A 24399-nucleotide genomic window follows, 5' to 3' on the forward strand; every position below is an offset into this window, starting at 1 on the left:
GAGTAAATGTACTAAGTTACTTTCCACCTCTGGGAATAAGAGGTGTATCTGTATTATTTCACTGTAAGAGGGCTACTGAGAGAGAGTACTGTTCGTTCCCAGGAAGGCAGCACATACTCAGTACATTAGACACTGGAGCCTGAACTCTGCCAAATACTGTAGATTGATGGGAAATTGTGAATGAAAAGATGTTACTGCCACCTACTGGAGCACCGTGCAACATCCCTTCCCTTATATTCCTGCAGCGGAACGCAGAACACGTTCAACAATTTGTTTAAAACAGTTTTATTCAGTAAGAATACATTTACCATGATTTGATTATAAAATGCCATGTCTGTGAATGTGTCTTTACAATTATTTGCACATTATTTACTGCAGCTAGTGTTTATGTACACTAGGCTTACTGAGGTCCATGCACAATCAACAACACGGATACACATAGAAAACAGACATTACATTCATTGTCGCTCCTATTCTGTGTTTCATACTTATATCATAGAAAGTAACAGCATAACTAATCTATCACAGTCATACAGGCAAATTCTCTCTCTTATGCACACATCTTATGTGCCTGCCAAGAGACTCCATCCATTTGAAGGATTTGCCGCAGTAATTACAGACGAAGTGTTTCCCCTCAGTGTGGATCGTCTGGTGTCTGTTCAGGGCGCTGGTTGTGATAAAAGTCTTCCTGCATATTTCACATCTGTATGGCCTCTCTCCTGTGTGTGTCCGGATGTGAGCAGCGAGGTGGGAGCAGTTGCTGAAGCGCTTTTCACAAACAGAGCAGCAGTAGGGCTTCTCTTTACTCTCCTCCCCGATGATGATGTTGTGGTTGTTGTTGTTGTTGTTGTGGTTGTGGTTGTTGGGGTGAAAGGGCAAGGTGGGGTCCTGCAGGCTGTTTCTCAGACTGGAAGGAGATGAGATGAAGTCTTTGATGTCTGACTCAAGGCTTTCCAGCTGCTCAGCATCGTGAGCCATCCAGAAATCCCTGTGGCTCTTCTGCTGCTCCTTCTTCACCTGTGATGGCTCTGGCTGCTCCTGCTCCATGCTGCTGCCCTCATCTTCCTCACAGTGCTGGGACTCGGGAGCCTCCACTGCAGGGACTGACTGATGCTGCTGCTGCTGAGGAGGAGGAAGAGGATGAAGATGATGGTGGTGGCTGTGCTGCTGCAGCTGGGCTTCATGGCATCTATCCATCCGGGGCTCTGAGTATAAGACACAACATCACATCACAATCACGCTTTTTAACATAAATAGATAATGCACGAGGTTTGGCTGCAGGCAGATTCCGATCAAACCAACCTGACTTGAGAAGCTTCAGCTGCATCCTCAGGCGACTGATTTCGAAATCTTTTGAGCGAGAAATCTCCTCTTTGTACTCGGCTATTGTCTTTTCGACAGCTCCAAATATCTCCTCCGCCGCGGCTGTCAGTCTCTCGCTGAGAAAAGCCTTCAGTGACTGCATTCTGGGACGTTTCTAAAGAAAATGAATAGCTTTTAGTTGCGCTAAGAGACGTATTCTTGCGAGTCCGTGAACGTCACGCTTCGCTTGTAAACACGGACATGAGACTGAGCCACGCTGAGGGCTCAGTGTGAGGCGCTACCGCCCCCTGCCGGGCCGGGGTGCAAAGATAAGACAGTGCAACATGTCCACACAATATCTGATGACACACCAAGACAATGTAAGCCTTACAAAAGCTGTATTTATCAATATTATATAATAATGGATTTTAAAATCCTATTGCCTGCCTACAAAGCATTAAATGGTCTTGGGCCCAAATACATCACTGACCTAATTGTAGCTTATGAGGCGTCCATACCCCTCAGGTCATCTGGTGCAGGTCTACTCAGCGTTCCCAGAATCAGAACCAAGCGAGATGAAGCAGCTTTTAGTTTTTATGCTCCCCACCTGTGGAACAAGCTTCTCGAACACCTGAGGTCTGCTGAAACTGTCAGCACATAGAAATCAGGCCTTAAAATATCAGTTTGCTGTAGCTTTCCTATAAATGAGCTACAGTGGGGCAAAAAAGTATTTAGTCAGCCACCAATTGTGCAAGTTCTCCCACTTAAAAAGATGAGAGAGGCCTGTAATTTTCATCATAGGTACACTTCAACTATGAGAGACAGAATGGGGGGAAAGAATCCAGGGAATCACATTGTCTGATTTTTAAAGAATTTATTTGCAAATTATGGTGTAAAATAAGTATTTGGTCAATAACAAAAGTTCATCTCAATACTTTGTTATATACCCTTTGTTGGCAATGACAGAGGTCAAACGTTTTCTGTAAGTCTCCACAAGGCTTTCACACACTGTTGCTGGTATTTTGGCCCATTCCTCCATGCAGATCTCCTCTAGAGCAGTGATGTTTTGGGGCTGTCGCTGGGCAACACGGACTTTCAACTCCCTCCAAAGATTTTCTATAGGGTTGAGATCTGGAGACTGGCTAGGCCACTCCAGGACCTTGAAATGCTTCTTACGAAGCCACTCCTTCGTTGCCCGGGCGGTGTGTTTGGGATCATTGTCATGCTGAAAGACCCAGCCATGTTTCATCTTCAATGCCCTTGCTGATGGAAGGAGGTTTTCACTCAAAATCTCACGATACATGGCCCCATTCATTCTTTCCTTTACACGGATCAGTCGTCCTGGTCCCTTTGCAGAAAAACAGTCCCAAAGCATGATGTTTCCACCCCCATGATTCACAGTAGGTATGGTGTTCTTTGGATGCAACTCAGCATTCTTTCTCCTCCAAACACGACAAGTTGAGTTTTTACCAAAAAGTTCTATTTTGGTTTCATCTGACCATATGACATTCTCCCAATCCTCTTCTGGATCATCCAAATGCTCTCTAGCAAACTTCAGACGGGCCTGGACATGTACTGGCTTAAGCAGGGGGACACGTCTGGCACTGCAGGATTTGAGTCCCTGGCGGCGTAGAGTGTTACTGATGGTAGCCTTTGTTACTTTGGTCCAAGCTCTCTGCAGGTCATTCACTAGGTCCCCCCGTGTGGTTCTGGGATTTTTGCTCACCGTTCTTGTGATCGTTTTGACCACACGGGGTGAGATCTTGCGTGGAGCCCCAGATCGAGGGAGATTATCAGTGGTCTTGTATGTCTTCCATTTTCTAATAATTGCTCCCACAGTTGATTTCTTCACACCAAGCTGCTTACCTATTGCAGATTCAGTCTTCCCAGCCTGGTGCAGGTCTACAATTTTGTTTCTGGTGTCCTTTGACAGCTCTTTAGTCTTGGCCATAGTGGAGTTTGGAGTGTGACTGTTTGAGGTTGTGGACAGGTGTCTTTTATACTGATAACGAGTTCAAACAGGTGCCATTAATACAGGTAACGAGTGGAGGACAGAGGAGCCTCTTAAAGAAGAAGTTACAGGTCTGTGAGAGCCAGAAATCTTGCTTGTTTGTAGGTGACCAAATACTTATTTTACTGAGGAATTTACCAATTAATTCATTAAAAATCCTACAATGTGATTTCCTGGATTCTTTCCCCCCATTTTGTCTCTCATAGTTGAAGTGTACCTATGATGAAAATTACAGGCCTCTCTCATCTTTTTAAGTGGGAGAACTTGCAAAATTGGTGGCTGACTAAATACTTTTTTGCCCCACTGTATATAACTTTCTTGTAATCTACAATTATTTATCCACATGCTTGTCTTCATATGCATCTTGTCCTAAGCTTTAACTATTTATTTGCTTGTGCTTTCATTATTTAATTTTTCTAATTTTAATGTTTCCATGTCCTGTTTTTATTGTGTTTTATGTCCCGGTAAAGCACTTTGAATTGCCTTGTGTCTGAATGGTGCTATACAAATAAAATGTGCCTTGCCTTGCCCCAAATGGAAAGTTTACTGCTACTGAAAGGGGAAATTACTCGACAGTCTTACCCCATTTCACACGAGGTCAAGATGAGAATATACATTCCTATATGTGGTAATTACTTAACAAATTTGTTTGGCCATATGCACCACAAAGAGCACAACTAAAGACTGAAGCGGTAAAGGCCCATGGGTGGCCAATCTCGAGGCATGTATGTATGTACATACAACACCATAACTGCTTGATGCTGTTACTGAATATATAGACATTTATATATGTGAGAAAAATAATAAGTTACTATTTCTTAATGGACTATTGTATTGAATTATGTCATATTCTACAAGTGTTCTCATTATTTTGTCCTCCTCCCGTACATACCTGCAACATCATGGTCACTGGAAGTGGTTCAGTTGCTAGGATGTTTCAACAGAGGGAGAATATATAGAAGACACTATCACAGGCAAATAGTAGTGAGGAACCAAGTGTTTGCTGACCGATATGCAGATTGTGAAGGTTTCTGTTATGGCACTGTGACTTTTACCAGGGCATTGTTACAAAAGAACATGTGTACTAAACCAACTTACCCCGTATGAATAAAGGTTAGACAGTCCAGCTCAAGTCCACAGAGAGACAAATTACTCAAACACAGTTTAGAATAGACACTTTAATTATTTGAATAATTGCTACATAAATACTATGTTTATTAACCACTTAAAACACTTCAACACTCTTGAAGGTATCTGGCCTGGTGGTAAAGATGCATTTACCTTAAACCTCCCTGCTTCCCCTCTGTGTGGGGACCTTCATTGCATGTCATACGTATCTGTATCTCTACCTTTACTGTCAAATTAAAGGAAATCAAAAAACAAAATCTTGTCTTTGGTTTGTCAGACATTTAAGAAGGAACTTGAGAGAGATGTGTCTTTGCTCCCTGGCCTGTGCGTGTACTGTGAGTCCAGTACGATGAAAATGTTTCTGCATATCAAAGAGTGAGAAGTACCGAGTGTTTAGAAACCAGTTATAAACCAACCAGGCTCACCTCTGGGATCACTCTTCCTGCTGCATTTACACCTAATAACAGACCTCATGCGGGAATAAAGTCTTGTCACAACAAACACAAGACGTGGTGACTGAAACACTCCATGCGCTCTGGGTTTTATTCTACAACCTAATAAACACTCGTTTCTGTATGTAAATTTGTAATTAGCTAAGCTACAACTTTCCCCTGACACATGAATCTTTTACTGCTGCGTGTCTGCACTAGTTCAGCACTGAGATATAAATAGCAGCAAATTCTTGTCTGCATGGCATTGTCTTCACTGGAGTTCACTTCTGTAATGAGACACTCTCTCCCTGCCATCCTGAGAATACCTCCGGGATTACAACTATCTGTACGTGAACACACAGCAGTCTGAAGGCAGAGTTATGAAGCCTATTGGCCTATATAGATAAAAAAAAATATTATATATCAAGAATATGGAGGAGTTTCTTTGGGAAACAAAACAAGACACACACTAAAACAGTCTCTAAACGGTTTATTATAATGTTTCCTTACAGCCTTCACACCCCTCCTACCCGTCGGCCATGACACAATATGATTAACATGTAATGGACACTTCCTCTCAGCCAAACAGCCGATGAGAAAGTGGATCATGCATGTCTACAGGGAGGTAAAAGCACCAGGACATCATAATTACACAAAAAGAGACGGATATTAAAAAGACATTTATATCCGATTGACAAGAGCTGTGACACTGTTTACAGAAAAAAAAGTTCGTAAACTTTTCAAGTAAAGGCGCGGACTGGCCGTCCACCTCAAGGTGTATTTGTCAGTCTTTACAGCTTGAGCACTTGGTGTGGAAGTTAGTATGCACACAGGCTATTCTCAGTGGACTTAACTCTTTTCAGTGCAGTACAGTGCATGTGTCAACCTGTCCCTTTTCTTAATGACAAAGTATACCAAAAAAATACAAGGAAAAGGAAGGAATGACGTCATTACACAAATACTTTGAATAAAAAGGGGAAGAGGACTAAGTGCTGAGAGTATGGGATGATGGAGGTGGATCGTCTGAATGGAGCTGGCCTCTGATCTGGACCTGGTCTCACTGCAGCTGCCCGTGTTTTTATGCCTTGGCGTTGATGATTTCGATAAACTCTGGCTTGAGGGAGGCTCCGCCCACGAGGAAACCGTCGACGTCCTTCTGGGAGGCAAGCTCTTTGCAGGTGCCGCCAGTCACAGAGCCTGAGAGGAGGAGCAGGGTCATTAGGAGAGAACAACGCAAGACCATTTTCTTTTCAAGCAACTATTCAACAACCAGGACAAACTTTGTGGTCACACCGACTGACCTCCGTAGATGATCCTCACAGAGCTGGCTACAGCCTCAGACACATTGGTCTTCATCCACTCCCTCAGTTTCTCATGAACTTCCTGAGCCTGAGATAACATACAATATTTCAGATTATGATGGGGTATGGAAAGAGGTTGTAGCAATCATCAACAGCAGTTACGGATATTTACCTGCTGTGGGGAAGCGGTCTTGCCGGTGCCAATGGCCCACACAGGCTCATAAGCGAGCACGACCTTGCTCCAGTCCTTTACATTGTCTGTGAGAGAGACGTGTGATAAGACTTGAATTTGTATTTCGCAAGTTTCCAATCACACTCCAGCTTGAGCAAACTGTCCCCGAAATGTGTTACAACATTTGGACTCCCTCCTGCGCTTATAAAGCTCTACAGAATCAGGGTGGTTTTTGTACCTGCGATGACTTTGGTCTGAGCGAAGACGACCTTCTCAGTGATGCCACCCTCTCTCTCATCAAGCTTCTCGCCGATGCAGGCGATGACACCAAGACCACTCTCCAGAGCGTGGGCTGTCTTCTGACCAATGAGCTACCACAACACACACACACACACACCAGATCAAAAACTGTACACAGGAGGGATTATGTGTCTTCTATGTGTCCTACTCATGTAAAAGCAGCTCTTACCATTTAGCACTTAGCGTCATTACAGGCAATGGCTAAGGATAATAAAATCATGAGGAATTACCTCATCGCTCTCTCCGAAGACGTGGCGTCTCTCAGAGTGTCCCAGGATCACCCAGTTCACACCGCAGTCCTTGATCATCGCAGGGCTGGGGGACAGATGATGCTGAATAATAAAATCTGCTCCATGTAAAACTTTTAAATACTGTGATATGAAATATTAGCAAGATTTTTTATCTGTGATTTAATCTAATGACACAGAGGATGATGACTGTGGAGCTACTTTTCTCATCATGAATGTTATTTTCCCTAAGGTGGGTGCATGGCGTACCTGATCTCCCCAGTGAAGGCACCCTTGGGGACTTTGTAGCAGTTCTGAGCGGCCACGCCGAACTTGGCATCCAGCTTGGATCTGGCAAAGTCTAGGTAGATTGCCGGAGCACCACACACCACCTCTGTTAACGCAAAAGAAGAAGAAAACAGTGCTCAGGTATGGCTTCTGTGGAGTCCATGTAGTACAACAGAGAGGCATTATTCACAGAACAAAATAAAGACATTTTAGGCCGACTTCCTTGATGTCAGTGGGGTTGTCCAGGACTTGTTTATAGACACTTCAGTGTGCCAGAATGTGAACAACACTAAAACTGCTGCCATGTCCAAGACTATATGCACTTTTCCTCCATGGGGATTAAAGAGACACATTTAGCCCAGTCTTTCCAAATGTGACGTTTGAAGGCCAAATCCATAATCCAAATATTACCAAGCAGGTCAACCACCTCCAAAATTCAAAACACAGGACTGAAAACTGTGATCACCCCAAGAACCAACTGAATATGGACAAAAATGTACTGTATCTTTACAACAATATATCTTTAATCCAAGATTTTACTGTTTTCAGATGCTGTTAAAGGCTTATTGGTGTCACAAATACAAGCACCAGAGTTGTACTGCTTCAGAGACACATCAATATACTTGTTTACTTTTACCTAACTGACAGATTTTATCGGGAAACTCGCTATTGGTGGCGTAATGCTTTGACACTGATGTGCATTGTACTGTGCTCAAACACAAAATGTTTGCCTTTGTGTGTAAACACAATTTTGAACAGTCGAACAGTTGAACAGTCTGCATGGGTCAACCACAGTACAGTAGAGTCGAGACACTGACATTCAAAATGTAACTATATCTTGGTGTTACGACAGTCTATATTAAACACACCAGTGTTATTACTGCTGTGGTAAAGGTCATTTCTCCTCGGCCACAGTCAGGCGTCTCTGCAGTAAAGGTCTGAGTTCAGCCTCCTAAAGGTCGCCTACATGGCCGCATTCTGCAGAGGTCACACAAAAGTCATGAGATGGAGTTCAAAGGGGTAAAAGTCTACTGAAGTTTCCACAGTACAGGGGTGGATTCATTAACAGAGCAAGGTCCAAGGATGGCCTGTTGCTCCTGAGCGGATGAGGCCTTTCAGTGGCACAGGCTACACAACATCACAGTTGCATAACACCAACTTGCAGAAGGAGCACAACTGGCCTGCAGACAACGGAAACAGACCCAGACGCATTCATCGGCCTCTGATAATTTCCAGCAGGGTGTAAAAGAGTAATGTCTGTGTAGTTTTATCTGCAGCCTGCAGGGAGCAGACAGCAACAGGGCTAATTTATTTATTTTTTTTTTAAAAAGGGTATTTGTATAGCTGTCCAGCTGCCTCGATAAGGAAGACTAAAAATAACTTGCAAGGGAAGCTCACGATAGGAGACTGTACCACCACCACCACCAGTTTCCCGGACTTGAACGCACCCTTCACAGTCACAGCACAGGCTGAGCGGTCTGCTGGACTACGTGCCGCTGCAAACGCACACCCTCCACCGACATTTAGTGAAAACCCCGTGTGATCGTCCGTCATCTGCATTCATGCATTTCTGTCTGCAGCTCGGCGTGAACTCCGTTAAAAAAAAACAGAATATGAAAATACAGAGCTCACACTAAAGGTAACTTTATCAGGGCGGAAAATGAAGGCGGTGTAGTTCTGCGATGTTAATGGTGTGTCATTGATTTGTTGAATGACCGAGCCATTTTGACTCGGATTGAGGTTGTCGTGACAGAACAAAAAGAGGAAACAAGGCGCGGGACATGAAACGTAAAGCCTAACAGAGCGACCAGCACGAGCCAGGTGGCTAAAATCATGAATATTCTCAATGAGGTTTGGTGGGTGTTTGAAGATCCACATACCGACATTAGGGTCCACCTTGCCTCCGTTCATGGTCTGGATGAGCTCGCCGAGGCTCTTCTTGTCGCCGTTCATCTTCCAGTTTCCACCGACGAAGAATTTCCTGCTCATGATTGCGGTTTTTTTGCGTCTTATCGCGGGTGTTTGCTGAGAATTAGAACCGGTACCGACAGTCCACCAGGATCCACCTCGTCTGGGGCAAGAAGAGCAAACGTTAAGGAGCAGCTCGGGGTACTTATGACCGTGGAGGTGTGAGCCCTCCTCTCTCCCAGCCCCATTGGTTCACGGCGACACGCCTGTTTGAGGAAGAGGGAAGAGCAAAATGTCATGCTGCGTTCAGGTGCTGCGTGTAAAACTTCTCTACAACCTGTTAGAATGGGGCCCTGAGGTCTAAACGCAACATGGGGTCGGTGGTGGAAGAAGAAACACCTCTGCTTTAGTAGAAGTGACAAGTGCTAAGTGTAGAAATACTCTGTTACAAGCAGAAGTCATGCGTTCAAAATTTCACCTAAATATAAATGTAAAAAGCAGAATGGGCCATTAGTGTACATGAATATTATATATGTGAATATTATTATTGATTGAGTAATTGGTTTTCAACTACTGATGCATTCATGTGTCCATTATTTGAATGCTGCAAGGTGGGTTTTATTTTAATTGCTTAATGTACTTCTGGATAGCTTGTGGATTTAAATGAAGTCTGAACTTATAGTAATTTATTTGTATTTTGTATCATGAGTCTGACTGCACATAACTAAAGGAGTGAGATAAATGTATTGGAGTAAAAAGTACAATGATCGCCTCTGTAAATGTAGAAAACGAAAATGCTCAAGTAAAGTACAAGCATCTCAAAATTGTAAATACAATACTTGGGTAATTGTACTTAGTTTCCATCCACTGCTGATCCTACCCTGGTGCATCTATTGCATCTGTTAAGTCTGGTAACCAATGACAGGAATAGCACAGAAATGTAAATCAATAAGATCACCCCAGCCTATTTAGACCTGATGTATTTCTGGACCTCGTTCTTGATTCGTTCTGGACATTTAAGCTCCGAGTGAATCCATTTTATTTCAATTATGAACGTGTTACAAAATAAATACACATTAATTTCTGTAACTGCATTGCTAACAACAACAACAACTGCAACGCCAGTCGAATGAATTGATCAGAGTATCGACTGGATGTGCAGCACGAGTGTGAACTGTAGCTGAGAGGCGGAACCCATGACGATCCACCATTTGATTGGCTGACACGACCAACGCCCCGCCCCTTTGTGTTTCCTGGTGTACTATGAAGCGCTCTGATTGGAGGTTATTCGGCCCAGTTTTCAATGCCCGACATGCACTGCGGTAAAATGTCGTTCTTACACAGATTTCGTTGACTTTTGAAGACATCACTGTTACTTTTTTCTTCATGTACACTTAATAGATAGTTGTTGTTGTTTCCCCTTCACTGACTTACTAAGTAGATCCGACTTGACACCATAATAACAGGGTATGTCTTTGGTGTACTAGTCCTGCTTGGCTGCAGCTAAAGGGCAGGAATTGTTGCTCTTTAGTTATTTTTCCAGCAGGCTTTTCTTAAAGAGAAGCCCCCACAATATGTTAAACATCAATATTATACCGTCCAAGTGGAAGTATAGATCTCCTGACCTAATAAAGGAGAGTAATTGTTAGCCTTAATAATTTCACGTAATGACAGATCGGTGAGTAAACCGGTGCATCCTACTGGAAGGCCCCCAGTCTCGATGCTGCAGCCCCCCCCCTCACATGTCACTGCTCCAACGCACCAGACTCATACAAGTGGGTCATTATCAGGTTTCTGCAGAGCTTCAGCATAGAATGGACATGACCAAATAATACATGTGTTTAATTCATGGAGGCCTGATTTTGAGTTTAAAACTCTCTTTTATAAGATAAGATAAGATATTGATCTCCAGCTGAAATGCTATTATTGCAGCAGAACAAGTTTTAAGATTAAGAATAAGATGCACCTTTACTCATCCCCCAAAATTAAAAATTACAATTAATTAAATAAAAATAAATAAATAAATAGAAATATACAAAATATAATGCCAATGTACAAAAAATACAAAATAAAAAATGTACAAGAATAAAATATAATGCAAATATACATATATATATTATTAGAAAATAAAAGAATAGCATAAATAATAAAATATATCAAAAATAAAATAAGAAACAATAGAATAATATATAAAACTACACAAGAGCGTTTGGAGACAAAATGACAAGCAACAGTTATATATTTTATTCTAATACATGAGACTGAGGGCTCGATGTGGCTCCTCTCCTCACAGCAGCTCTGAACAGCGGACCATCTGTCTCTGTGAGACGCTGGTCTGTCAACTGGTTAAAGTTTAGGATGGAGATGCCCAGCTGGAGGAGTAGCCATGGTTACTCCGAGCATCTGTATCATCAATGTAAACAGTGACCCTCCTCCTGGATGGAGGATGGAGGAACCAGGGGGAAGAGTAGGTGGGGACCTCTGATCCACCTCTGCTCAGTCAGCCTCCACTCGTTTGAGTTCATATCTTCTGGCTACTATTTGGTGTTTACTTTAACATCCATTTAAGTCATATATTTTAGAAAGAAAGAGCTCCAAACCAACTGTAAACAGCTGTTTTTACACGTCTCCTGCTGATTTTGAGTGAGCGAGTTAATGCTCTGATTAATAAATGTAGATAAATGATGCTTTGTTTAAAGACGGCTTTGCTCAGTGTTGTTTAGTTTGAACATCCATCACCCAGATGTTGTCCACTGTGCTTCAGGCTCTGTGGACCTTTGATGTTGTTTTTTCTCTCCCACTGACCGCCTCAGCAGCACCCTGTGCTCCAGGACCTCCTGGTTTACAAATTAAGCTCTGAATATAACCATCCATCAATCCCCGTGGTTTCTGATTAAACGTTTTAGTGAGGCTATAACTGAAAATTAACTCTGCATGTGATTTTTGGCAGTACCAGCAGCTGTATATGTTTTATAACATGTCTGGAGGAAGGCTGTTCCTATGAGACACCACATGGGGGCGCACTTACACTAGAGGGTTAATAACCACACACCATCATGCACTAGTTAACCGGCTCTCTCCACACACACGCACGCACGCACGCACGCTCACTCACACACACACACAGGCGCGCGCGCACACAGTTATCCTACCTGTACTGTCCCGGCAGAGGAGTGGTGAAGAGGGCCGAGCCGGGCGGGAGGGGAGGTGGGAGGAGAGTCACACGGTTTAACTTAGTAGGAGGCTGAGCCGAGAAGGGCCTTTAAAAAGCGGAGTGTGTGTGGTGTGTGTGCGGTGTGTGTGTGTGTGTGTGTATATGTGGATGTGTGCCGTGAGTCAGTAGAGTTCACTGAACCGTCGCGAAGAGACGTTTCCGCCCACAAGAAAGATGGCGGCTCCCTTGCTGGAGAATCTGTCGGAGTCCTTAGGTTCCCCGGAGCCAGCGGTCCGACTCATTTTATCTATTTTAATCGGTGAGTTGAATCTGTTACGGTGATTTTCTGGTAGCTAGCAGACCTGACAGTCTTCCCGGTGGCAGCTTTGGGCTGCTGTGCTGCATTTCTGAGTGTAATTGTTAAACTCAGTGCTAACAAAACGCTCAGTCAGGGACCAACTGTGACACAGCTACAGGCTGTACACCGGTTGTTTTGGTACACTGCTGTGTACACAGCTAAATAAGAATCCGGATAAATCTGTCACGGGCTTCCCAGAACCGGCAGATTAATTTGCAGAGAGCCTTTGATTAAATGGCACACACCCTCAGACGTCCAAGTGGACATAAACATCAGGACCAGCGGCTAAACGGTGGCAGTGAACTGACATGATGACTAATGTGGTGCCAAGTATCGTTTATTAACGTCAGTGTCAACTTCAGGTTGGACTATTTAACAAGCTGGACAATTGGGTCAAGTAAGATGGGCAGCGACGAAAAGCAGGCAACTAAAAATGAGCTCCTGTGGTTTGATGAAATTGTTTGTGGGCTGGTGGACATAAGGAAAATAAAAGCCCCAGTGTTAGTGGGGGAGGGACATGCTTTGACAAGGAGAGTGAGCACATGCTGCCAAAATATGTCCCTCAACCCTCCTTTTTCACCCAGTAGAGTAAAGTGGAGGCAAGGTCGAGATTTACTCTGACTTGTCATCAGTAAGTTTGCCTCAACTTCTGCTGTGACATGTAGGCTGTGTCATGTAGCACTACTCTAGAGTAGGTGTGTGTGTGTGTGTGTGTGCATGGGGTGGGGTGGGGGAGGGCGTCCTCCATGCTGTCCTCTCTGAACTTTACTCTGACACATGGACACGTCTGTTTCTCTCACACCACCAACACGTTAGACTGAACGTGGCCCTTCAGTTCAGACTTTGGTAGGCTAATGCCTGAAGCCCTTCCGTCAGCCTGTTGCGTTCACTATATCCCGGTGTTGCCCAATGTGTCTTTCATAACACTGTGGCCGTATAGGAACTGCCTTGCACCAACACATTGGGGCCATAACAGAGGCTCCTATGATTTAGGCCTTGGTCAACCAACTGCTTTGCAAAACTGACTACATAATAAAGCACAGTGTGGGATCTGATATTTGATACCAGATCCATACTTGTTCGCTCTGTCTACTGAAAGTGCATCATTAAAGCTACCAAAAAAAGAAGCCTGTGAGGCCACAAGTGACTCAGTTGATTAACCCTACAGGCGCTCTGTATCTGATTTATTGGATTGTGAACGTTTTTAAGGGATAAGACTGTTGTTATTCTATATTTCTCTAATGTTAATCTGCCTCTCAAGGCCTCTTTAGAAATGTTTTCACTTACTCTGACAAACAGCAGGGCACTGAAAGCAAACGTTACCCAAGCAGGAGCAAATAATGTCTTTTCAGACAAATATTAATTCACTGGTGTTAATATGCACTAGTGGATATTGATGGCAGCAGGGTGGTGCATGTGTGGTCGGCTCAAAATAAACTACAGTGCCAATCTTCACTGTTACCGTGTCACCTAATGCGACAGTGTGGCCCATTGATTGTTTGGACAGCAATGGAGGTCAATGGCAAAGGGGAATAAAATATATCAGGCTTTGGCTGCACCAAGAATACTTTCATTCAATGAAATATTACTGTTTTTTCAATGATATTTGCTGACAATAAGATACAGAATTTCCTTTTAAAAGAAGCCAGTTGAAGCATATGGAAATTTGAATGTTGCATAAAATATCAAATGAAGCTGATATTTCTATTTGGCTGCATCCAAGTTGCCGCAGTGCTCGTGAATGTACCTTCCCCACCTGGATATCCACTGAGTTAATTCAAATGTTGGTCCGTTTGGCCACTCAGTTACATTATACTGTGGGTCATACTTTCAATTAATTTTTTCACTTCAGGGTCACATCAGTCTGAGAAAGAGGGTGTTTACATTTCAGATATTTACATGTACACAAGCACAAATATCAATGAATAATCTCATTGCGATAAGTCAAAATCTGAACAAGAACATGTTGAACTGGTTGACCCTATTTTAAAATGTGATTTTCCACGATCACCAGTGTGTGTTTGTCCTACTTAGGGCAGTTATCTTTCTCCTTTCTCATTTGCACTAATGGTACTAATGTGTTGCTGTGTGCGTACGTTTTTACCACAAGGTCAGAGTTGTTAATATCAGAAGGCGTCAGCTACACCTCTATTAGCTGTTATGAGGAAATGCAGCGTAGCTCCATTAACAGTTTTTCCCCCTACATTTCTGTGTGTGTGTCCTGCAGGGTATCCCTGTGCTCTGGTGTACCGGCGGTTCTTGTTCTACCAGCCTGCCACAGTTATTCACCTGTTCCACACGTTCTCTGGACTGGCTCTAGCAGCCTTCAACTTTGGTGAGATGAAAAGGGAATTCACAGGCCTCTCTTATAATTAAGCTGTAAAAAAAAAAAAAAACTAGCAACAATTTGAACTCTGTGCTGCTTCTGGTGATAGCCACTACTGCTAGTTGCCCAAAAGTCCACACACTACCTTTAATTTACTCAAACAGCAAATGTTGACGTTGTCTGTTAGCATCAGCTACAAACTCCTGCCTGAAGCAAAGTTCAGTCCTAAACAAGTCATAATTTATCTTTCACCAAACTTGGTCCCCTTTAGAAAATTAAACCGAGTATCAGTACAATAAATCTAAAGCGGTAACTTTTAAAAAAGATATTCATACCTTTGAAATAAGATTTGTGTTTCCTGAGCTGAATGTTTTGCACGATGCTGTCTGTGACAGTCCCAGTCCCTCTTTCTTTTTGTCTGCTAGTCTCTGCTGCCAAAAACACTTTTCGCCGCTGCTCGTAAAATGATTGGCTGCTGTCAGATTGACTCAAAGCAAATCAAAGCAAAAATGAATGTGCTCGGGAAAATGAGCAATTCTCTGCACACTTTTGGAATAACATTTTAGCCTTTGGGCTTGGGGAGATTTATTTCTATAAACATCTACGAATTGATTGTTCATGGACTGAACAATTGCAAACTAAAGGGAATCCCAGAAGCAGCAGAATATAATTTTTAAATCAAATATTTGGTGACAAACTGTAACACCTGGAGGAAACACTGGTCTGTTTAGCGTGGAGCATAATGGCTTTTGGGTGTCAAGTTTAAGAGACATTTTCATGTGGTTGAATCATCCAATGTGTTGACTCATTTCTGGGTCGATGAGGAAGTAAACGTGGTGCTCTGAACTATGCCAGCAGGTTTGACAACTGGAGATTTATATGCAAATGTCATTTTTGTCCATGTAGCTCAGACTGTCTTTCTGTGCAACTTAATATATGGTCTATTAAGTACACTGAGGGCTGCCTCTAACGATTAGTTTCATCATTGATTAATCTGCCGATTCTTTTCTTGCTTAATCAATTTGGTGCTTGGTCCGTAAAATGTTAGAAAATAATGAAAAATGCTCATCAACTTCAACAAGAGCCAGAGGTGATGTTTTCACATTGTTTGTTTTGTCCAACCAACAGTTCAAAACCAAAGATTTTTAGAGCAATTAAAGCAACTGTTTTGATAACAAATTCCTCTTTTAGTAATTTTCCAAGCAAAGAAGCAGAACATTTGCTTGTTTCAGCAGTTTTGGACTGTTTGTTGATTAAAACAAGTAATCTGAATAGATTTCCTCGGACTGTGGTAAATTATAACGGGCATATTTCACTGTTTTCTGACAGTTCATAGACAAAATGAATTAGATAAATCAATTAATTTGCTGATTATTATCTAGCTTAATTGATGATGAAAATAATCAATAGTGACAGCTCTACATTTTCTATAATTCAGTTTAGGATCAGGGAGAACTGAGAAAACCAGCAGATATTCACGCATCAGAAGAAAATATTCTCCAAAGAGAAGAGGAAACCACTGAATTTCCTGTAGCGTTGCTTAAACATGACCTATGATAGTCAATTGAGTTCATAATGGAGCTTTGTCATGGATGACGGTGGCATGCTGGAGTAAACACAAACTGTTAACATTGATCTTTTGTCTTCTCTCTACTCTTTTGTGGCTGCACTTGGATTTTACAGCAGGTCTGTTGCTTTATCTTCCTCCTTGTGGAACACATTCGCTTCCAACCATCTCTGAAAGCTCATTTCAAGTCCAATGTGTATCGTAGATTTGCTTTGTTGTTCTCTCTCCATCTCTGCCAGTACTGAGCTGTGGAGGAAAAATGCTGTTGTCATGTCCAGTCCTACAGGTCACACTTGACTGCACTCACCATCATCAACAACCCCCCCCCCCCTCTGTCCGTCTCTTTCCCAGGCTCTCAGCTCTATCACTCCGCAGTATGCATCCTTGTCCAATTCCTGATGCTGAGGCTCATGGGAAGGACGGTAACAACTGTCCTGAGCAGCTTTACCTTTCAAATGGTGAGGTATCCCAGTGCCTCCTCTCCCCCGTTTCCACACGTCCAGCCTTACTTTATAGCATTAGCTCCCTTTTGTCCACCCTCACACTTATACCGCAGTGGCTCTGGTGCTGCCTGCCAGTTCGTCTGCACAGTCCAGTATCTGATTTCTGCATCTGCATTCTTTGATTTCCTTTAAACGCTTTGTTTATGCTTGCGTGCTGTTACTCTCGTGTATTCAAAGGGCCACTTGTAACTAAGGCTAATAATCTTGAGATGTAGTCACATGGTTCCTGTGGGAATGCTGGAGCCTTTATTTTTGCACGCTCTTGCATTTATTGCTGACACTTAAACCAGTCATATGCTAATGAAACCACATTTTTAAATGGAAATATGCCCACTTCAGTTTTTTTTACCTTCACACATCCTCTGATTTGTGTTGGCGATTTCCTTCCCTTCAGTCTTTTCTCCTGAAGTCACATAGGACTGTGATGCACATCCTCTTAGAGTTGTTTGATAATGCAGAGTTTTGCTCACCGGATGTCTCTTCTGTCCTCCTGTAGCTTTACCTGCTGGCAGGGTATTACTACACAGCGACGGAGGAGTATGACATCAAATGGACTATGCCTCACTGCGTACTCACGCTCAAACTCGTTGGTGAGTTGGCCAAAGCTCTCCTTACCCTGCTCCGCTCGACAAGCCCAGTTCTTTCAGAAAAGCAGATGTTTTCTCATCGTGTTTGATTTGATATCTTCCCGTTGCTGTTGTTGCAATCTCCCTCTGTACTCAAGTGAATGATTAACACACTGATAAACTGCTCACATGGCCTATGCATGCTTTAAGATGTTCATTGAAATGATCATGACAACTTTAGTCGCTCTAACATAGTTTCTGACACCAGTTGCCTTTTCTGATTACAGGTTTGTCATTTGATTACTATGACGGCGGGAAGGAACCAGTGAGTTGGTTGATCTCTCTTGCATTTGCCTGCTTGAGCATGCGTCAATATGTTGATGTTGTTGTCTGTCTGGGATTGTTTTGCTCATTGTGTATGTCTGTTAGTTCCTGTTAGTCCCCCCCCCCCCCCAAAAAAAAAAAAAATTCTGTCATGTATGAAAGAGACGTAGCTGAAGTTTTTGATATTTGATAGTTTTCACCACCAACAAGTAGATGATCGCTGTGCACCAATGTGCAGCAAGGAGCTGGTACAGTCATACAGTGATAAGTAAATCTAGTATTAACATTAGGTCCTCAGCACAACAAAGACCCAAACAAACACCATATGAGAAAAGTGATCTTTGCACACCTGTGGGACTGTTTTCATTATTGACTAATCAGCCACTTATTTTCTCATTTAATCAGTCAATTGTTTGCTCTGTAGAATATTAGAAAATAGTGAAAAGTGCTCATTACAGTTTCCCTGGAGGCCAAGACAAGTGAGATTGTTTGGTTTGTCCAGCCAAGTTTACTGTCACTGAAAACTGCAGATCTTCACATTTCAGAAGCTGGAAACAGAGAATTTGTGCTTGAAGAAATACTTTCAAAATCAGAATTGTTGACAGTTGGTTTTTTGTCCCTTAAGTAATCAATTAATAGACTAATCATCTCAGCTCTACATGTGTCAATTCAATCAGGTGTGCAGGAGAATAAGTGAATAGCTGTGTAGGAGTGGAAACGTAGCTTTTCCCATTAATGAACAGCATGTGGGAGCAGATTTAATTTAGTTTGACTCAAACAGAGACCATCACAAGATTACTCTAAATACTGTGTTACTCCAAAGCAAACAATACTATCTTACAACTCAGAAGAAGGTTATCTGACACCCCAGGCAAGCTCAAAGGAAGGATTGGGGAAAGGGTTTGACCACTGGATGCATATCTTCCCACTGAACTACCAAAAAGTGTGAAGATAAATCAACCAAAAAAAAATTTTGAAAAATAAGATTACCAAAGCAATGATGAGATAACTGCAACACCCAAAATGTGCTTTGAGCTGTAGAGCAGATACATCAAAGGGCAAAGAAGTGGCAGCAGATGTTTAGAGGGGGCGGGTGATAAAATCGTCCGTCATATCATGTGTAATAATGTATCACAACATCAGAATATTTCATGATGCAGCCAATTTTATAAAAGATCGATTGAGACTGTAACTAGATACTAGATACTAGATGAGTGGATTTTTTTGGCTAATCCAATACTGGGTCTAATTTTGGACTCCTGACAATTATGTTATTTTATCACATCGATGCACAAGATGTTGATTTGCAGCATTATCCTCAATGACACAATACAACCTATGATATTGAAGAGCAAACGTATAAACGTGGAAATCTGTAAAATCACTGTTGCCAAAGTGTTTCAAATGCCAAGGGTCATTCTTTAGTGCACAGTTTACAGCCTGCAGTTAAATGCCAGTATTAAGTCTTATTGAGTTTGTGGTCAGTCTAGGTTGTGGTCAAATTCTAAATGAATCCTATGTAACCAGATACATCCTGAGCTCATCAGCGTGCTTTTAAAATGACTTCTCTGCCCTTTCCTGTTCTCCTCCTCCACTCCCCTCATCCCTCTTTCCTGTCCTGATCCTTCTTCTCCCTTATTTTTCATCGTCTTCTTCCTCTCACATCCTTAAACTCCAGTCCCAGCTGAGTGCAGAACAGAAGAAGGCAGCTCTGCCGTCTGCCCCCTCTCTGCTGGAGGTGTACGGCTTTTCCTACTTCTACGGAGGCTTCCTGGTGGGGCCCCAGTTTACACTGCGCAGCTACCAGAGGCTGGTAGCAGGGGAGCTCACCGACTGTCCTGGAAATCCTCCAAACAGGTAAAAGATTCAGAAAAGGAAGAGCAATGAAAAGAAATGATGGGCTCAAAGACTGTCTATGCAGTGACGCAGCTCTGCAGTTAACATCATTGCCATCTCATGTTGTGTCTGTCTCTTACAGCATTATACCAGCTATGAAGAGGTTTGCTCTAGGCTTCCTCTGCCTGGTGATGTATGCAATATTTAGTCCCTATTACTCAGACAGCTACTTCTTAACAGATGAGTATGAGGTGAGAATGACAATATATTCAAAAATAATCACTGCATGTGCTTAATGCTTTTCAATGCAAGAGTTTCAGGATGTCTTTCTCATTGGCCAAATAATAAAACTGTGTCCTTTCCAACAGGCCCAGCCCTTCTGGTATCGCTGTGTGTTTATACTGCTGTGGGCTAAAGTCATTTTATATAAATATGTCAGCTGTTGGGTTATAGCGGTAAGTAGCCTCTTAATCTGCAAACATGTGCAAGAAAAATGCAGTTTTGTCTTCATAGCAAACAGCCTACTGATTCGGTGCCCAACATAAACCTGACTTATATTAAGCTGTATTTGCATACTCTACCCGGCTTAACACTTGCTGTGAGAGAGCACACAGTAAAACTTTCATACCTTAACACACAGTCGTGCCTAAATAATTAGTTTTTTAATGGCACACCCACTCCAGAGTAACAGCCCAGTCGATCGGGTTTTTGTGCTTCACAGCGTGATCTTACATGAGCAAACGACGAAGATGATGTGTGTTTTGTATGTTGCAGGAGGGTGTATGTATATTATCTGGACTGGGCTACAATGGCGTAGTGGATGGTAAACACCAGTGGGACGCCTGTGCCAACATGAAGGTGTGGCTCTTTGAGACCACGCCGCTCTTTGGGGGAACCATCTCCTCCTTCAACATCAACACAAACGCCTGGGCTGCCAGGTCAGTATTGAGCCACAAATCTGTGACGCTCTCCAGCTTGTATTCAAAGTGGTGTCGTAAACGTTAAGTATTTACTCAGATGATAACAGCGGAGTAGAGGGGATGACAGTTCAATCCACTATGCACATGTGGCAATGTTTTACAAAGAGGGCCTCACGGGTTTGTTTTAACACCAGAACAACCATGACGGGGAGGGTGCGTGCATCCTGGGAGGGGTTTAAAAGTTTGCACTTTTCAGACAATTAAAGGCACTTTTGCAGCAGCAGCGTATGACTTCATTTGGTGATGACCGCAGTGAGCAAAGAAATTTATTGAACATAGAGTTTATTACATGGTCCATTTGAGCTGAATGCATTAGCTACCACAGCTCACTTTCTATCATCCAAAACTGCATGCGACACAGAGAGGGGAGGAGGAAGAGTGACACCTCTCCAAAATGGAAATGAAAATTCTCTCAATGGGTAACTTTATAAGATATAGGTGAGTTTATGATACTGGTGGGGAGCTCTGGTGTCCTTGCTAGATAAAATACAGACTTAACACATACAATGCTCTCATTGTCTGACCCACAAAGAAATGTCTATTTATAGTCACATACGAGCCCACATCTGAGTTATAATTCTCTCAGCACACATTTAAGGAGTTCAGGAGTTAAGTTTGATGTTGTATGTATTGAGCCTTCTTCCTCTGGCTGGATAGAACTATGAACATTAAAGGGGGGGTCAGTTTGCGTCTGAAACTGCTACTGGAGTTTGTCTGTGGAATAGGAACAGGAATGGCCACACGCAAAGGCGGGGTGAAATGTCAGCTGTCACCAGTGAATTGTACTTGGGTTTAACACACCAAAACTGGCAGACGTATTTGAGTGAAGGGTGAAAAAATGAAGCTTGACAGAGAAGCTTAAATCCTGCTTACTGTCCCACCTGTGCACTTGACCAGTTGCTGCGTCAAGAGAGCGTGCAAAATGCGTGCAAAATGACAAGCACTTTGTCTGAGGCACACTGATGGCTTAAAGGCCACGAGCAAGGCTTTTAAACAGTAGTGCTTCATGCACCTATTGGCTCAACTCTCCACAGCTAATTCTGCTAATGTGCTGTAAGGGGGGAAAACTGGTTTGGGTATTGAAAACATAATGTGTGTGTGTGCACTTGTCTAAGATATTATAGAGTCTGGGCTAGCATTGAATTGATGAGTACCCTTGTAGAGGATGTGAAGTCGTTGAAATGTTTTAATATAACCTCAGTTGCTATGCAACAACAACTTCCAGGTAAGTGAGTGCTTGCCATGTAGGCAGTGATGGCTGATGTATTAAGCATTCTCCACTGCCCTTATCCAGATTTTTAGTCACAAAGAGATTATCCATCAACTCTTGACTTTTTTTTTTTCCTCTTCTTTTTTTAAGACATGTCTTCAAGCGGTTGAAGTTCCTGGGCAACAAGACCCTGTCTCACATGGCCACTCTCCTCTTTCTGACGATTTGGCATGGTCTTCACTCGGGATACATCCTGTGCTTCTCCATGGAGTTCTTCATCATCACTGTAGAGAGACAGGTATACCAGAGATACAGGGCACAATGTGCTAACCTAAAGATAATTATGTGTAGGAAGCTCAAGCCATCTGGGTATTTGTCTAAGTGGGTGGAAAATTTGTTCTTCTCTGTACCCTTAGTGTTAGGCTTATTTTTTTCAATAAAAGCTATATTTGCACTTTGACTGCATCATATAAACTCATTGTTTTCTTTTTCATAAGAGACGGCCTCTTGGTATTAAATAGACTATTGATCAAATTCACCTCACTGCTGAATCTGCTTGTAATTAAATATTGACTCCAGTCACATTTTCACATCAGTTTATTATACACAGACTCTTTTATTGTATTACTATAACCATTATGGAATATGTGTCTGCCTGTGTGTGTGTGTGTGTGTGAGACAGGCCCTGGCACTCGTGAAGGATAGTCCCTTGCTGACGAAGCTGGCCAACAGCTCTCTCTACCCTCTCATCTATGTAGTCCAGCAGTTTATCCACTGGCTCTTCATGGGCTACCCCCTCGTGCCATTCTGCATCTTCACCTACGACAAATGGCTCAAGGTAACTCACAGCTCTCAGGGGCCTCTCTGGTCACGGGGGAACTACGGTTGCTCTCGCTTGTAACATTAAGTTTTGGGTGTCGCCGTCCAGGTTTGAGGCAACGCAGTTTGAATTACAGGCCGTTCAGACTGAAAACAGGTATTAAGATAATACCAAGGAGTAGGAACATGTTGAAACACAATCCAGAGGCCCGTGTCACCAAATTTGCAAGATGCAAGCTTTTATTTGAAATATGAGATCATTATCTTCTTGACACATTGAACTAATCCAAACAAACACAGTGATTGCAAAAGGCCCCAGGAATGCTGGTTTGAGTAATAGAAGCTTTATCAGATACCAAAACACTGCACAACTGTTTGTAATACTATGGGAGAGGATTTTACAACTCTGGAGAGTTATCAGGCTGGCAGGCGTTTTATATTTCATCATGACAAATGGAGTTGAATCAAGTCAACTTTATTTGTGTAGCTCAAAATCAAAAAAATTGCCATTGCGCTGTACAGCCTGTACAGCTCAGACACCCTCTGTGCTCAGACCATTGATTCGAGTAAAGAATGACTCTAAACTCTCTGACAGGAGACAGAGCAGGTGTCCTCATGACTCTGTGGATGTGTGAATGAAGGTTTGAATTAGACTGTTCTGTCGCCTTTTGTTTTTCAGGTGTACTCCTCCGTCTATTTCTGCGGTCACGTATTCTTCCTCGTAGCCTTTTTAATCATGCCATACCTCCGTAAGGCGCTGGTACCTAAGAAAGAACGGAGCCAGACGAAGCAGGATTAAAACTTGGTACTGAGAGCTGGCACGGTAAGCAAGCGCAGGCCTTATGTTTTGTCATTTTGTGTCAGTCAATAATGTTTTAAAAGCTGCGAATAAATGTTAAAATATCTCTGTTTCCTTCCAGGTCCATCTAAGGCTAAATATCCACTGAAGGGAACTGTGACTTTCAAGGAGCAGAATGGAAAATATTTTAAGGCCTTTAGTAATATATATTCATATATATCTCTATATATATATCTATATATAGATATATATGTATATATGTGTCCATGTAAAAATAAATTTCTATATATTTTTGTGTTTTAAATGGGAGGGTGTTTTTATAAACATTTTGAGAAATGTTTACAGGAAATGACCATCGTGCCACATGGGGTAATTGTGAGCCAATCAGGGGCGATTTCCTGTTGTTGTTTTTTTTTTTTTTTCTTTTTTCTGCTTCTTCTTTTTTTAAAGAAACGTGGGACTTGAACTTGAGAGACTTACATGCTGTCGACACAGAACTGCACCCACCAGTCACTGGTTCAGAGTCATTGGCTCCAATGTGTTTTGTGGTTGTTTTTTGTTTTTTGTTTTTTTCTCTATCTCACGTCCAGCACCCGCATTTTAGCAGCAGAAAGTTTTCACAGGAGGTTTAAGCACAGCGCCAGCATATGTGGCACTTTCTAATGTAATAATACAAGATGCATACGGCTTTCTGCTAAAGACAGATGGTAGTAATGATCATCATAATAATAATAATAACAATAATAATAATAATAATAAGGGGGAGTTGGTTTGCAAAAATGGCTGCCAGTGGTTGCACAAGCACTGTAAATCCCACACTGAACACTAATCCCCCAACTCAAAATGGCCTTGTATTAATGAATGTTTTTGCAGTACATTTGTTTTGGTT

General features: G+C 42.4%; 3 protein-coding genes and 1 non-coding gene across 4 annotated transcripts; 2 read left to right on the forward strand and 2 right to left on the reverse strand.

The window, feature by feature from the left end:
- Positions 1 to 314: 314 nt before the first annotated feature.
- On the reverse strand, positions 315 to 1528 carry LOC139205728 (adult enhancer factor 1-like). Its single transcript, XM_070836020.1, has 2 exons — positions 1303 to 1528; positions 315 to 1205 (listed from the first exon to the last, which is right to left on the reverse strand). The coding sequence occupies exons 1-2, from the start codon at positions 1463 to 1465 to the stop codon at positions 529 to 531; spliced, it is 840 nt and encodes a 279-aa protein (XP_070692121.1). The 5' UTR covers positions 1466 to 1528; the 3' UTR covers positions 315 to 528.
- Positions 1529 to 5947: 4419 nt separating this feature from the next.
- tpi1b (triosephosphate isomerase 1b) lies at positions 5948 to 9251 on the reverse strand. The gene is made up of 7 exons (XM_070834755.1): positions 9041 to 9251; positions 7143 to 7266; positions 6876 to 6960; positions 6584 to 6716; positions 6346 to 6431; positions 6174 to 6261; positions 5948 to 6069 (listed from the first exon to the last, which is right to left on the reverse strand). The coding sequence occupies exons 1-7, from the start codon at positions 9147 to 9149 to the stop codon at positions 5951 to 5953; spliced, it is 744 nt and encodes a 247-aa protein (XP_070690856.1). The 5' UTR covers positions 9150 to 9251; the 3' UTR covers positions 5948 to 5950.
- Positions 9252 to 10580: 1329 nt separating this feature from the next.
- LOC139206217 (U7 small nuclear RNA) lies at positions 10581 to 10637 on the forward strand. Its single transcript, XR_011584551.1, has one exon. It is a non-coding gene; the product is annotated as a U7 small nuclear RNA (small nuclear RNA).
- Positions 10638 to 12231: 1594 nt separating this feature from the next.
- Positions 12232 to 23951, forward strand: lpcat3 (lysophosphatidylcholine acyltransferase 3). The gene is made up of 13 exons (XM_070834754.1): positions 12232 to 12541; positions 14808 to 14915; positions 16825 to 16931; positions 17473 to 17566; positions 17830 to 17867; positions 19545 to 19723; positions 19845 to 19953; positions 20071 to 20157; positions 20477 to 20640; positions 22043 to 22190; positions 22575 to 22730; positions 23391 to 23534; positions 23632 to 23951. Exons 1-12 carry the CDS (start codon positions 12457 to 12459, stop codon positions 23508 to 23510), a joined length of 1395 nt encoding a protein of 464 aa, XP_070690855.1. The 5' UTR covers positions 12232 to 12456; the 3' UTR covers positions 23511 to 23534; positions 23632 to 23951.
- Positions 23952 to 24399: the final 448 nt, after the last annotated feature.

The sequence above is a fragment of the Pempheris klunzingeri genome, chromosome 8 (assembly GCF_042242105.1).
Source record: "Pempheris klunzingeri isolate RE-2024b chromosome 8, fPemKlu1.hap1, whole genome shotgun sequence".
In the NCBI taxonomy this organism is placed as follows: domain Eukaryota; kingdom Metazoa; phylum Chordata; class Actinopteri; order Acropomatiformes; family Pempheridae; genus Pempheris; species Pempheris klunzingeri.